General features: G+C 42.4%; 1 protein-coding gene across 2 annotated transcripts in view; it reads right to left on the bottom strand.

The window, feature by feature from the left end:
• LOC140903633 (tetraspanin-15-like) overlaps positions 1-16227 on the bottom strand; it is a 295953-nt gene that overhangs the window by 172657 nt on the left and 107069 nt on the right. For both annotated transcript variants that reach the window (XM_073325200.1, XM_073325201.1), the window contains one exon: positions 14540-14725. In XM_073325200.1, the coding sequence (XP_073181301.1) occupies positions 14540-14725 (186 nt within the window). The remainder of the gene's footprint in view (positions 1-14539; positions 14726-16227) is intronic.

Below are 16227 nucleotides of genomic sequence, written 5' to 3'. Positions count from 1 at the left end.
TAAGGGGGTTCAGATCCCACCTCTCCTGCAAGACTGATGCTGGGCAAGTCTCCAAGGCCCATATTTTCAAGAGAGTGTAGTGTCCCATTCTGGCACCTAAATAAAGTGGGCAGATTTTCAGAAATACTCAATAACCAGCAACTCCCACTGATAACAAATCTGGTTGTATTTTTGTTTTTAAATCATTTGATTGATAAACCTGAAGCATAGAGTGGAGAGTGTCAGTGTCTAATGAAACCACAATTACAAAAAAATAGTGCATTTGCTGCAGGTCTGCTCTGTGTTTAAATCAGATGTGAAACCTCTCCCTGTCGTGCCCGAGAAACTCCTACCTCCAAGGTGATATTTAAGCTACAGAGGTGTTCTTGGGTGTCTGACTTATAGTAAAAAGAAAAGGAGTACTTGTGGCACCTACAACAGCTAGATGCAACAGCTAGATGCATCCGATGAAGTGAGCTGTAGCTCACAAAAGCTTATGCTCAAATAAATTTGTTAGTCTCTAAGGTGCCACAAGTCCTCCTGTTCTTTTTGTGAATACAGACTAACACAGCTGCTTCTCTGAAACCTGACTTATAGTAGTTTCATTCTAGTAGGCCTGGTCAAAATATTTTGATGGCACAGTTTTCCACTGGAAAACTCTGTTTCATCTAATGTTTTGAGGGAATGTGTCATTGTTCATATTTTTGGACATTTTAGATGGAAAGGTTTAGAAACGGAATAGCCATTTGAAAAAATAGTATTTTATTTCATGATGAAATACAAGTACATATTAGAGAAACTGTAGAGAACATGTAGAGAAACTGGAAACGATCCAGAGGCGAGTGACAAAGATGATTGAAGGGCTGGAATTCAAACCATACACAAGCAAAGATTGAAGGAACTAGGTATGTTTAGTTTGGAGAAGAGGAGATAAGGGGGGATATGATAGCAGTCTTCACATACTTGAAAGGTTGCCTTAGAAAAGATGGAGAAAAGTTGTTCTTTCTTGCCACAGAGGGCAGAACAAGAGCCATTGTGTTCAAACTACAGCATAGCAGATTTAGATTAAACCTCAGGGGAAAAGCCCTAACTGTAAGAACAGTAGGACAATGGAACAAACTGCCTCGGGAGGCTGCAGAAGCTCCTTCATTGGAGGTTTTCAAAAGGAGGCTGGACGGCCATCTGTCTTGGATGGTTTAGACACAACAAATCCTGAATCTCGACAGGGGGTTGGACTGTAGTTCTATGATTCATAGACAGCTGAAGGGAAATTTAGAGACTTGTGCCGAAGCAAGTTTTCCCTAAAAGCACTGAAGAAGTGCTTTAAGTCTTACTCTCACACTGAACCATGAGGAAACTATGCACAGCCATCTGAATCACAATAATGTAATCAACTGGCTAGTGTGCATTTATCAGTACACCCAACAGTTTGTGAGCATGCAGGTCACCAACATCCTCTAATGGATGGACTTGGAATTACTCAACAGTGTGTCCAAAGCCCTAAAGGGCAAATGTAATTTCCTCTGAGAGTTGGACCGAGTGGTGAGCAAACAGCATCAGGTATTTTACCAGTTTGCTGGTATGCAGTATATTTATTGCGTACTCCTTCCTGTCCGCTGTATTTTAAAAACTAGTCTGGACTAAAAAAATGCTCCTTAATAGACTCCTCAAATCATTGGCAATAAGTCATTCAACTTCAGTTATTTGGAACGTTGCCTCAAACATATCATGAGTCACCGTAATATCGGTTACTGAATCATGTTACTGCAGCTTACAAATATGTTTTCGTGCCCTAGATCTTATTAAAGCAACTCCCCCATTGTGATATGTTCCGCGTTCCTGTACCTTTACATTTGTGGTCCTGGTTAAAAGGCAAGTTTCCTGCCACATCTGTTAAAGTTAGATGCACGTGCCAGCTCTTATTCATTCATTCTTGTATACCACTCATTATTCCTAGAAAGATGGGAAAGTACTAAAGGAGATTAGTACTAAGAGAGAAGTACTAAGGAGATTAGCGGGTGTTCAGAAATATCTAGCTTCTTCTTAACAGAAGACAGACACTGATGTCACAATGAAAAATGCAACTTCACTGTCCCAGTTTCAGGTGTTTTCTTGTTCTGCATCTAATTCACATAGGAAGACCGAAGCTGAGTGAGCCCCAGGCCATTCTCCATTATTATTTCCAGGATGTGTATGATCCAGTGAAAAAGGCACTGCACTGAGAATCAGGGGACCTGGGCTCTAGCCAGGTCCATAACATTGATCAGCAGGATGACCTTAGCCAAGTCACTTTGCCTCTGCTTCCCCTCCCTACCTCCCTTTGTCTTGTCTTTTAGATTTAAAGTTCTTTGGAGCAGTGGCTATATATTATTCTGTATTCGTACAGCACCTGGTTCAATGTGGCCCTCAATCTCAACTGGGACCTCTAGGTGCTACCATAATACAAGTAAGTTATTATTTCTATTGTGATAGTGGCCAAATGCCCCAACCGGCATTGGAGCACCGTATTGTTAGGTGCTGTACAGAGTAAAAAACACCAGTCAGTCCCCTACTCTAAAGGGCTTAGAATATATGAAGGGGGACAGGGACAGAACACACGAAAGCGACATATACCCCTCCTTTCCAGATATAATTATCTTTATGAACTGCCCTCCAGCTAATCCTCTAATGAACGATTGCTTGTTTGATCACTAAATCGACTTATCCCGGACATTACTTTTATTTTCATCTGTACCCATTTCTCCAATTAATATACATCTGCCCACTGATTAGCGTTGACAAGAAAAGCACTTAAATATGCAGAATTCCCCTCCAAGCCAAAATACCTTCTTAAACAATTTGCACCCAACATCCATTAGGATGGCAATTCTCAGTCTGGCTTTAAAATGTACCATCCAGCTAGCCCATATTCCATTCCATTAACAGAAATCTCACACTCCCCAATGAGTTTGCACATGGGGACTTCCAAACAATACTTACTATGAAAATAAAAAAAAACCCTTTAGACCTGCCTCTCTCCTCTCTGAAACAAAGTGCATGTTCTTCTCAGCAGTGCACGTTGGAATCTCATTTACAAGCAAAGAATTCGTTGCACTGCTGCAGGCTTGGGGGCACAGGTGAAAGTGAATTACAGCAGAGGGGTTCCACTGAAGGCCTGCGTAGGGACGCTGGCTGCATGGTGGGGATTTTCCACCGAGCTGTGAAACAGCAGATGGAGCAAACAGGAGAATCATCACAAGAACATGAATTGTGCTAACAGGATGGCAAAAGATTAGCCAAGAGGTTAAGGAAGGTAGGTCACTGTGACCCAGTGGAACTGCTAGATGACGGACTTCTACTCCTATTCAGGAAGCAAAGAACTTTGCAGGTCATTCTCTAAGGCTAACAGCTTAGATGGCTCCGTTGCAAGAAAAGTGTTTTACCTATCCACGCTTACAGAAAATTCATCGCTATAATGTCATTTGATTGCTGCTGACATTGCTTGGCATTCTGTCATGCGGGACGGTCTTGAAAAGAGTAACACTGGAAACAGCACATGGCCATGCAACTTCCTTCAGAGGATGAGAAGTTGTGTGTGAGGCTGGAACATGCTGCTGGGAACACCCAAAGCTGGGAGCCACTGTGTTTCCTCACTGCTTCAGCAAGAGTGAGCTTTGCTGGAGATTAGACTGTGTGTCAGCTCCCTGCCACACCAGTCTGTGTTCTTCACCAGCTGACTTCACCAGGCTCTCCCAGCCCAAAGCTTGCCTAGCAAGTAACAATCAGTGAACACCAACACCCCGCCCCCTGCACTTCAGAGATGTTTCTCTGCAATGCACAGCCCCTGCCGCTGCACATTCACAGAAGATACTAAATTTGTTGCTATGTTAGAGAGTTGGTACACTGCAGCTTATTACTTAACTGGGGTTAACATACCCTTCTCTTCAAACGCAGCCTGGTGTTGGTTTATAGTAAAAGTAAAACACATTTATTAAACAAAAGTCATAGGTTTATATAATATCCAGTAGAAGGAATAAAGGTAGAAAGGATTACAAAGAAATAAAAGAAAAAATACACTAAGATGAAAACCTAACTTAAACTAGTGCTTTTTAGTTCAAAGCAGTTTTCTCAGGATAGTCCTTATTCTACTATGTCTTGCTAGCTCTTAGCCAGAATCCCCACAGAGCCTAAGGTGCTGGTATTCCTTTTCTTGTCATTCGAACGATAACTTTGGCGTTCCCTCCCCTTCTCTTTATAGTCCAGTAAGCCATTGAAATGTATTCTTCTGAAATAAAGCTTCAGATAAAGTTAATTTCCCCTGCTGGGTGTAGCATCCAAGCCGCCTTCTGGTTATCTTTACAAAGCAAAGGATCTCTTCCTGAGACCATTGAGGCAAATGAACAGTTCAATGAATTTGGCCACACCTACTCTTTCCTTTGTCTGGAGGAACCCTGTCTAGCAACTCCCCCCGACATGTCTCGTTTGAACACCTTTTAGTCAGAGACTTTAAAGCTTAATATCCGTGAGTATCCATAATTCCACATATGGCATTGTCACATACATTTCTTAATGACATTATTGACCAATGTGTTATCGGGTTTTGAAGGATACCTCAAAAACATATTTGTACAAATATTATTGCAGTAGTGTGTAGGGTGTACTTAGCTATTGTACCAACCAGCCTCTTTCATATATTCTTGAAAAGACTGGCTCAAGTAGGACGATTGCTTTTCAAAGCTGTTGTCAGCCAGCAAAGTAACTTACACCCATAACGGAGTGTAGAAATAGAAAATAGAAATAGAAAATGCATATAACTTTTTAATGTGGGAAGGAAATTCTTTGATCCTCCTTCCCATATGTTTATTTTTAGACTGACAACTCTTCAGGGAACCAGTTCTCTTGATTTCTTTGTTAAGTACTCCACAGAGCACCCTGTTGGTGCTAACCAAACTGCATGATCTCAAACAAACAATCCCATGTACTTCCATAGAGACTTTTGATCAAGGAGCTCACTACTAAGTAATTAAACCTCACAATACCCCTGGGTGGTGGACAGTGTCATTTGCTCCATTTTATAGATGAAAAAACTACGGCACAGAGAGAGGAAGTTACTTGCCCAAAGTCACATGGCAAATCTGGCAGAGCAGAGAACAGAAACCAGGAGCCCTGCAGGTTAATAATAGATCTTGCATAATAAGCTGGCACATGAAACCTAGCCTACTGTTAAAGTCCTTCTAACAACTAATGGTAAGTAAACATTTAAAAGTTCATAGTTTAGGTTAAAAATGATTAAGAACCTAAAAACCCCTTGAGACTACATGAATGGGTTGGTCACTGGCGGAGAAGTGACCTTCTTGGAAGTGGCCTTCTCATTTTCTCTGTATGTGCTGCCAAACAGAATCCTGAAATATAAAGATGTGCCAGAGAAGAAGCTTTCCAAACAGTTCTCAAATATCTCTGTTTTTTTTAAATCATTAGCAATTCAGCTATCCATTAAAGCCATCTGATGAAAAGCTTCTGTTAATTGGGTTAGTTTATATGTACAGTCGAAGCAGTTCACAGCAAGATCCCTGGCTTTTAGTCACACAAGGAGAAATTCGCACATGTCCAGTTGGCTAGTACAAGGTTGACCACCACTTACAGCCTGCTTACCTCTATTTTGGAGGCTTAAGGGCTACGTCAATGATTAATAGCCCTTGTGTGAACCCTTGGCAGAGGTGAGTTTCATCCTATGTGCAGGTACCACTATCTCCTGCTTTGCAGTATATCTGTACTTCTCAGATAGCATCCAGGGCTACATTGAGATATCCTTACTCACCCTAACTATCTCCACTGCAGCTAAAAGGGATACTTATGGAGTAAGGTACTATGTCCTGTGATTAAATATCACAATGCAGCTCTCAGTGAATATGCACAAGCTACAGTGAAGAAGCCATTCCTTGTTTGCATTAGTGAATCTTGGGTTTCATTTCAAGTTTGCTTGCACAGAAGTTTGATATGTAATGTCCCATTAGAGAATTAGCCCTGGTCTACACTACGAGTTTAGGTTGAATTTAGCAGCGTTAGGTCAATTTAACCCTGGACCCGTCCACATGACCAAGCCTGTTTTGTCGACTTAAAGGGCTCTTAAAATCGATTTCTGTACTCCTCCCCGGCAAGGGGAGTAGCACTAAAATCGACCCCCCTGGGTCAAATTTGGGGTAGTGTGGATGCAATTCGGCAGTATTGGCCTCTGGGAGCTATCCCAGAGTGCTCCATTGTGACCGCTGTGGACAGCGCTCTCAGCCCAGATGCACTGGCCAAGTAGACAGGAAAAGCCCCATGAATTTCATTTCCTGTTTGGCCAGTGTGGCAAGCTGATCAGCACAGGTGACCATGCAGAGCTCATCAGCACAGGTGACCATGGAGTCCCAGAATCGCAAAAGAGCTGCAGCATGGACCGAATGGGAGACACTGGATCTGATCGCTGTATGGGGAGAAGAATCCGTGTAGGCAGAACTCCGTTCCAAAAGAAAAAATGTCAATATATTTGCCAAAATCTCTAAGGGCATGATGGACAGAGACTACAACAGGGACACACAGCAGTGCTGCATGAAAGTTAAGGAGCTGAGGCAAGCCTACCAAAAAACAAAGGATGCAAACGGTCGCTCTGGGTCAGAGCCCCATACGTGATGCTTCTATGATGAGCTGCATGCAGTTCTAGGGAGCGCCCCTACCACTACTCCACCACTGTCCGTGGACACCTGCAAGGGGGGAGTCTCACGCAACAGGGATGAGGATTTTGTGCATAAGGAAGATGAGGAGGAGGTTGAGGATAGCGCACAGCAGGCAAGCGGAGAATCCCTTCTCCCCGGCAGCCAGGAACTGTTCATCACCCTGGAGCCAATACCCTCCCAACCCTCCCAAAGTGGACTCCCAGACCATGAACCCGGAGAAGGCACCTCTGGTGAGTGTACCTTTGTAAATATAATACAGGGTTTAAAAGCAACCGTGTTTAATGATTAATTTGCCTTGAAGACTTGGAATGCATTCACGGCCAGTATAGTTACTGGAAAAGTCTGTTAACGTGTCTGGGGATGGAGCAGAAATCCTCCAAGGACATCTCCATGAAGCTCTCCTGGAAAGTTGACGCTGACATGACATGGTACTGTGGACGCACTTCGCCGACTTAATGCACTTATTGTGGACATACGCAATCGACTGTATAAAATCGATTTCTAAAAATCGACTTCTATAAGACCTAATTTCGTAGTGTAGCCATACCCTTAGATACTTCATCACTGCCTGTTTTTCCTCAGGGCAGAGGTAGTCAGTGCAATTAATCTGAAGAGAGCTGGCTACCGCTGTTGATGATGAAATACCTTTGGAAAATGTCTTTAGAATGGAGTTGAAACAAAACTGCTGATCAAAATTCCCAAATATTTTTGCATCTCCAGGCTAGAGCTGGGTGGGAAATGGGTTTCCTGTCCCACAAACATTTTTGAAATCTTAATAATGTTCTCGTTCTGCACTGGAATAAAACCACAATTTTTCAGTGAAAAAAAAAAATCAGACACCCAGCCCAGAATAACCTAGTGATTAGAGGGCTTCCCTCCGATATGAGACACCCAGCTTCAAGCCCCTGCTCTAAATCCGGCAGAGCAGAAATTTAAACCTGGATCTTCCATATCCCAGGTGAGTGCTTTAACCAGCAGGCTATTTTTTTGTGGGGGGAAGGGAAAAAAGGGGATGTCGTAAATCCTGGAATTGAGAAACCTTCCCAGCAGAGAATCATAGAATATCAGGGTTGGAAGGGACCTCAGGAGGTCATCTAGTCCAACCCCCTGCTCAAAGCAGGACCAATCCCCACTTTTTGCCCCGGATCCCTAAATGGCCGCCTCAAGGATTAAACTCACAACCCTGGGTTTAGCAGGCCAATGCTCAAACCACTGAGCTATCCCTCCCACCCTAAGAGGTTTTGTTAAAACTGATACAGTCCCATGAAAAGTTTTGGTTTTAATGAATCGGGATTCATGGACAAAAGTCACTTCTCAGAACAATTTCCAACCAGCCGTAGTCCTGTCCTGGAACTGACGGTTAATCCCCTAATCAATTGCTATCTGGTATCGACAGACTGCTCAGGCCTAACTGTTGATCAGGGCCCATAATAGCGAGAACCCAGCCGATGAGCTCCAAAACTTTTCCATTGTTAATAAATGAAAACTCGCATCCCTATTGAATTCTACTGGACCTCTCTACAAATGACATATAAAATTCAAAAAGATAGGTTTATTTTTGATCCTTCACACAGTATGTTAGAAAACACTTGTGCTATATAAGTGATTTCTAAGGGCCCTAAATCAACATGAAGTGTTCCATCTGAACAACCCCTGCCAACGCATTTATTTTAGGAGTTGAACATAGCAGCATGAAATAAAAAGCACTGATAGGGGTGGTTGTTTTATTATAGTAATTCCAAAACTTTACAACATACATTTTACATCATTCTATGCTGGACATGTTGCCGTTAATATTCACAGTAAAATATTTTTATCAATACACACACATGGCAGTGTTTTACTACAGAACCGAGCCTACTTCATGAAATTGATGAGATTTTGCATCTGCTGCCCTCTGTCACCGTAAGCATAAGATTATCACTGTGTTGTGTGTCTTTCCCCCCGCTTTCTCGTTTATCCATAGGCACAGAAAAAATAGAATGTTAGCCATAAAGAGGAAAAAAAGTGAGATATTTGATGAATCTATTTCAAAATTATGCTCTCAAAATTATCCTTCTGTAGGATAAGCATAAGAAGGGAGAAGAAGACATTCGATATATGTTTGCTCTGGAAGGAAAGAGAAAGGGAAAGGTTGCTCCTTGGAAGCACGTCAGTAAATGCTGGTTAAAGGAATTCCACCGTTGATGTTATGTTACTGCTGGTGTCTAGAAGCAAGGGTAATAAAATTGCTTCTAGACATCAAGAGTAACGTCTAGAAAAAAATTCTAATGCCCTGTATTATAAGGAAAAGATTGAGCTTTCTTAATAGCCATAAAGAACAAGAAAGAACTACTTATATGCAAGTAGGGTTGGTGGAGATTTTTCAGTGCTAAATTTGCTGAACTGTTTCAGTTAAAAAATAATCCCCAAAAAGTTGAAGTGTTAATTTCAACAGTTTCAAAATGTGTTGATTTTTCAGTTTGAACTGACTTTTTGTTTTGAATTTTAGTTCAAATTTTCTTTTTAAAAAAGGTGTTAAAAACCAACCCTCAAACACTTTATATTTGGGTACAAAAATGTTTAGTTCAACTGGATATTTTTTTCTCCAATTTTTCGGTTTGGCCACCGAACTGAAACCCACCCACTCCCCACAATTATTTGCATAGTTCTTTATGCAAGAGTGGTTGGGGAGAAAGCTAAGGTCTGCTTCTGAACACATGTGTGTAGGAAATCTGAACCCAAGCTCCTCATGTGGCATGTTAGTGGATGTATTTAGATGGTGATGGTAATGCTACTATGTGGTATGTTTTTGGATCTATTTAGATTGCAAGGGAGGTCGTCACTCATTTTTCACTCATCCCTTAACTCAGGCAAACTCCCACTGAAATTAATATGTGTTTGCCTAACAACAAGCAGAAAAGCAATATAATCAAAAATTGATAAAGAAGTTTACCCAAAGCTAAATATTTCAGCAAAAGTAACAGAGCAGATAAAGAGAAGCATAACAGGATTCTCAAATTTTGCCTTGTGTGTGCAATGATTTTAAAGATTTGTCCAAAATTTGAGAGTTGTCTCCTGTTGCAAGACATTTCAGCAGGATATTTTGATGTCACAAATTACCAGGCAGCATTAACTGAAATTGGCAATTCACATTAATGAACATAGTATATGAATAATACATACATATTTGTTAGTACTTGAAATAACTGCTCTTCCTGCTTGCTCATTCATTATGATTCCTTTGTATTAGCTGAATACTTATCAGTATTGTGAATAACCAACTGTTCCAAGCAACATGTCTTACATACATACATATCACTTGCACAGTAGCTGCAAAGCAAGCTGGGAACACAGAAGCTATGATCATCTTATAACATCAGAGGCATTTATTGCCAGAGTAGCAAAGACAATGGTGATTTGTTTCCCTAGTTAAGGGAACATTGATATCAATTCAAGATGCAAGTGCACAGCCATTAAAAGCAACGCTATACTTAAATGCAAGTGACCATATGCTCTTATTGGTGTTTCATTAAAACAGTAGGAAGAAACAAACAGGACTGGCAGCAGACATAGATTTGAGAGTTGTTAACTTCACTATCCAAACAATTAATACTCTCTGCACCCACAGACAGACAGACAGACAGACACACACACACACAAGCAAAAATCCTCTGTGGAGCATCCCAGATCATTGAACTGAAAGTGAGATACTTACTGAGAAGGAATTCACTGTGGCTGAACAACTGCTGATGTGTAAACAGAGCTGTCATGAAGCCACACACTGAGGTCATCCTAGCAAAGTGTAACGGAAAGATTTGTCTGTGTAGAATCCAAATCTTAAGGAGCGGAAACTAGCTGGCATGGATTGACTTGAAATATTGGCACAGTTTTTTCTGTAGCATCACTGAGTTGGGCCAAGGGCTATCTACCTATGTAGGTACTTATGGAGCTCCCATTTCTAGAGTATCTGACCAGCTTCCATTTGTGCAGACACTGATGGAGACCCCAAGGAGCACAGAGTCCAGGGGTAAGAGGTTGAGCAAGTACTGCTAGTGGGGGCAGGTCCCAGGAGAGGCAGCTAGGGAGGGGGCAAAACTTAGGCAGCTGGGGATGAATCCATATTGCATATCTCACAGCAGCTGAGATATCCATATTGCATATCTCACAGCACTACCCTAAAATCTACCCTTTTCAGCAGGACCCTACCTAAGGGAAGGTAGGTAGCAGCAACCCTACCTGCCCTTGTTCAGAGTAAATCCCCCAGGAGGTGCAAGGAGGCTTGCAGGCAGAGAGGGCTATTGGGTTTCATTTCCTCTGTAGTCTACAGCCATGGGAGGGTGACGGGTGATTATACACTTAAGCATGTCTGACACATCCTTCAGCAGAGGACAGTGGCAAGATGTATTGTAGTCTACAGGTGAGGCAGTAATGCAGTGAGCCTACCAGCCTCAAGGCCTGTGAGACAATAGCTTAACTAAACAAGGCATAAGGCCCAAAAGCCTTAGCGTAAGCAGCTAACCAGGAGTAACCCTAGATCATAAGCTATCACAAGGTAGAATGGTGCAATGAACACTGTTGACAGGTGCTAGTTATTCCAGCTTGGGATATTTTAGGTTGGGAACTTCAGCAGATGTCTGACCAAAAAGTGCCATTGGTAACTGACTGACGTATTACTAATGAGCTTGAGGTACCAGGCCTAGTAACCTATGGGAGAAGGGCACCTCTACGTTAGTAGGGTGAGGATATGCAAATAAGGAAAAGGGGAGAAACTCCTTACTGAATATGCATTAGGCATAGTGAAGTCAGTGTAACACATTGTAAAAGTTGTATCCTGGCCAGTGTGCCTTGGGAGATGCCAGGATAATGACCACTGGTAAGGAGGAGGATGAGGATGACTAACCTTTTGGATCCTTTTGCAGAGGATAGTGAGTATATGGATGCTCAGATGCGCATTCTGTGTTATCTCCATCTACCTTACTGCGTTGGAGTGTTTGAGCCTTTGCTAACTGTTATTAAAAGCTATTTCAAATACAGAAGTGAGAGTGTTGTAACTGCCCATGTCAGGGTTACTAGCTAAATTTTAATTTTAATAGCACTGGGCCGGATATTGGGACAAGAACCTATCAAACTTCAGAGTGTTAACCGGGAATTCTTAAGTAATCAACATAATTAATACACAATCAGACAACAAGGAACAGTACACAACCCATTCTTGAACACAGGCATGGCTCTTTGCCCCACTCTTGTGACTATATATGGCACCATTATGAACCAACTATTGTCTCTAAGCTGAAGGACCAGGCTCATTAGCTCACAGACAGCAGCAGATTGATGCTTTTAGATGCAGAAGTCCTGGGTTCAATCCCCACCAAGAAGCTTTCCTGGGGCATTGTTACAAATGGTGGCCTGTATGGCAATCTGAATTGCTATGGACTCCTGAGAAAATCAGATCCAGCTTCCCCGGCCATGGGGAGTGACACCCATTCTGATGCTGTGTGCATACGGGTTTATGATTCGAAACTACTGCCTCCAAACAAATGGAGCTAGTTCTTCAAACCCATGAGCCTCTGCTGCCTGAGCTAGAGCCAGAGGTCCCAGATTCAAGCCCCACAACCAACCTGACAAAGGGCATCATTACACATGCACCTGGCAGAAGGGCAGACACACAAAGATAATGTATTATTGTAGAGAGTGGGAAACTTGTGATGACCACTGGGTAGATGATGGCTGGCTGATGGTAGAATGAACCCAGTGTCAGTGGGATGTCAGCTGGAGCAGGGGGTACAGGCTGCCCGTTATTCACTTTGGAAACGGGCAGCTTCACTTCCCAGAGATGGGATGAATTACATCTTTTGAAATCAGGGCTCTTCCACATGATGGAAGTACTGCAGCAGCAGAGACCCAGCTATGGGAAAGTGGCCTTCAAACCTCAGAAGACCTAGACTGGTTCTAGGTGACTCACCTGACTAGCTGCTTCAATGTCAGTGTTATCCGACAAGCTCAGATCTGGGAGGTACAACTCCCCAGAACCCCTGGTATCTTTTCGATGCCCTGTCAACATGAGCAGAGTTGCACAACGAGGGTCTTGCCATGTTTCACTCCAGCCTTCCAGAGCAAGGACAGACAATGAAAATGCAGCGAGCCAAAAATGTCAGTCGAATGCAGTAACTCAAGGCTCCAACAAAACCTTCAGAAAAGGGTTAAGAATCAAAGGGGATGGCTCTGCTCCTGATATCCTGCAGCTCTGAGTTGTTACAGAAAAGGGAATTCTCCTTCACCCCCATCCCCTAAAAATTCCCTCACAATAGGAACTAAAGCTGTTTGTTCTTGGAACTGTCTGAACTAAAATAAACTTAACAATGGGGAATTTGCTAAACCAGAGATGGAATTGCAGCCTAAAAATAACTTTATAGTTTAACCCAGAAGAAACCTAGCAACACTTTCCGCAGATGCTACTAGGCATTCAACCGTAGATAATAAGAGAATGCTTCGGTATCAGCTTCGCAATTAAATTATACCAGGCCATTGCTACAGTGCTGGCTTCTCTGCGGAAGTTAAAATATCGAGTAGTAATTCCATACAAATATACCATCTCAATACCACAAGACCGGGTACAAATATTAGCTAGGTGGCAGATGATATATGTGAAATTTATAGGGCATAGTTGGAAGAATACCACAGGAAGGAGCTGAAGCTGTGGATGGAGCTGAGGACTGAAGCTTAAATTGTAGCAAATTCATTGCTACCTAGGACTTCATGGTTGTTGCTGTGCAACACACCACAGCCACTTGGAATTTATAGCAGCAGGGAGAGAACAATTTTCCAGTTCCAGAAGCACAGGCTCCTACCACATAAGCTGATGGAGAATCTCCAGGGCTTGTTAGGGCTTTTCTGCTATGACACATCTGAGCAGTTCGGGTTCTATCCAGCAGATGAGAGTGGTGCATGCATTTGCACAAACCCCTATGTGTCAGTTCACTGCAACAGGTTTAGGAAACGAAAACGCAAAACTCTGTTAAGGGTGGGAAAAAAAGAATTCCAAGACTAGCCAAAAGCATTTGTAGCAAAGGAAAAGGTAGTTTGGAAAGCACATGTGTGGGATTCCCCTGTCCTCCCCACTTGTTTCTAATAAACTTTTAATTAAATGAATAGCTGCCACTGCCCTACGGGAAAGATTTTGCCTTGAAAGATTGTTCTCCAGCACGATGAATCTCCACAAGCAAGAGTCACATATCATCTCAAGTATCACGCTCCCATTTCTACCTGGATGCACTACGAACTGTTGATAAAATAGTATATATAAGTATAGTATAGTATACAAGTATATAAATATCTGCCACAACACATGGGCTCAGTTTCCTACTCCAGCCCTTCAAACTTATCCAGCTCAAGTCACAACACCGTGCCATGCAACAAGCATTTATCGAGTGGTGCTACCGTGACTTTTTTGTGTTAATCAATGGAGCAACATTGAGTCCTACGAATCTGTGGCTAACAGACAAATACACTCTTTTCTCAAACTAACAGTCATTAGGCCGGGCAATGGATTTGCAAAGACACATGGTCACCAATCAGTTGCTCCCTAGGAGTACTTTGAAAGGCCTCCATGATGTAAAACTGATCATACAGCTTCAGTTAAATAGGTTCATTGGAAAGAACTTTTATGAATGAAATACTCCACACTAGGTCAGCCTTTCTCTAGTCCACCTTCTCCCACAAAGAAGAATCCATGCCACAGGCAGATGAGGGAAAACCCATTCAAGATTTTTTTAAAAAGCCGGCTCCTGGAGATCCTGGAATGTTAAGTGTCTCACACCCTTCAGCTTGTAAAACATGGGACGATGACTCCACAGTGTAGAACAAGAAGGATATAAAGCTCTTACCATCTTCAGCAGTGTCCTGTTGTCTCTGAGGGACCCAATCATTCCAATAAAGGAAACAGCAAACATTGTGATGCCCAGTAGAAGGAGAACCACAGCTGGAGCTAGGAAGATCCCTTCCAAGGTTCTGTGCTTCTGTCTTTCCACTTCTGCATAGATGCCGATGCACAGTATCCCCAAGCCGATTATCTGCAATAGAAATACATACATTATGTCAGACTCAAGGGCTGCAACAGGGTTGCTGTAAAACAAAACCAGTTCTTATATGGAGAGACAGAAGGATGAGATGATTTGGAGTTAAACTCACCAGGGGCCAGGTCTGATCTTGTTTTCACCAGCATGCCACGAGGGATGGTTAGAAAACTTGGTTTGCCATGGTAGCCACCCAGCACTGGGGATCAAAATCTTGAGTGAAATGCTTTGGCTCTGCTGTGGGTACCATAGCAAAGTGAATTCAGCATTAGTGGAAATCAAAGCTAACTCCATTGAAGTAAATGGAGTTCTATCTGGGTGGAAAGCAGCGAGATCAGAATGATCAGGCCTCTGAACTTCTATTAAAAAGATCTGTCTCAGCTTGGACCCTCATAACCCAACCCGCAAACTCTGCATGTCTGAAATACAAACTCTGATCTGGCTTTTGCAAATGGCCTCTATCTTTCTAGTGAGCCAAACAAACAAAAAAAAATCTAGATGTAAATGCATCCCAAACATTAGGTGCTTTGAAATGTGAACTCAAAGATTGTAGCTTCCACCCCTCAATACCTGTGGAAAGTGAAACACCCTGAATTAGAGAGGGATGACAAGGTATGGAAAACCAGCAGAGGAGCCCGTGTTTTGTTCTCCATTGCTCATTGGGAGCTGATGCGTCGTGCTAGCTTTTTGTTCTCCAGCTTATGTGAGATATTGGAGCAGCACTTCTGAGTGAAAAGGTTCCTTATTGTTTCTACTGAAGTGAGAAGGCATTATGTAAAGGATGGAACAGAAGGTGAATGGAAATGAAATTTAAAAATTCTACAGCAAAGAAGAGTTAGCTCTCTGAATTCTGTAGCAGCTTGGTCTGCAACAGTGACTTTTTAATATGTACTGTAACTCTCTGGACTCAAGAGCAAACACTTGCTGAGTACCCCCTAATGCCTCTGACTTCAACAGGATCAGCAGATGCTCAGGACCTTTGAAAATTATGCCATTAGTGCTCAACATGTTCACTTGCCATTTTATTCAGTTTGGATGCGATAAATTACTTTACTGTTCAGCATTTCACTGTCTTACCCTAATAAGCGCAACTGCTGCTGGAAATAGCAGTTCTAGAGGTTGGGCTCTCCTTTCTAAGTCAGTAGTGACAACTCCCCAAGTACTGGACAGGATACTGGATGGGAATCAAGAGATATGGCTTCTCTTCCCAGATCTGCCACTGACCAACGTGCTTTGGGGCAAGTTGCTTCTCTTATGTTACCAGCATACATAAAGAGAAGTTAGATAAAAACATAAAATATTCTTTCAAGCAGGTGCCAACATAATACCAATTTTATTTCTTAAAATCCAGAATCCTAACACACAAGAACCAAAAACAGGAGGCTGAAAGGAAAGGAGGCTGCTCCATAAGGCCAAGAGACACAATTCACGGCAATTTGCTCAAGCCTGGCTCAACTGCCACAAGACCCAGACCCAGATCACTTGCTTCCCTACAGACC

This window comes from Lepidochelys kempii, chromosome 26 (genome assembly GCF_965140265.1).
Source record: "Lepidochelys kempii isolate rLepKem1 chromosome 26, rLepKem1.hap2, whole genome shotgun sequence".
In the NCBI taxonomy this organism is placed as follows: Eukaryota; Metazoa; Chordata; order Testudines; family Cheloniidae; genus Lepidochelys; species Lepidochelys kempii.
This window is presented reverse-complemented; position numbering and strand designations above follow the sequence as displayed.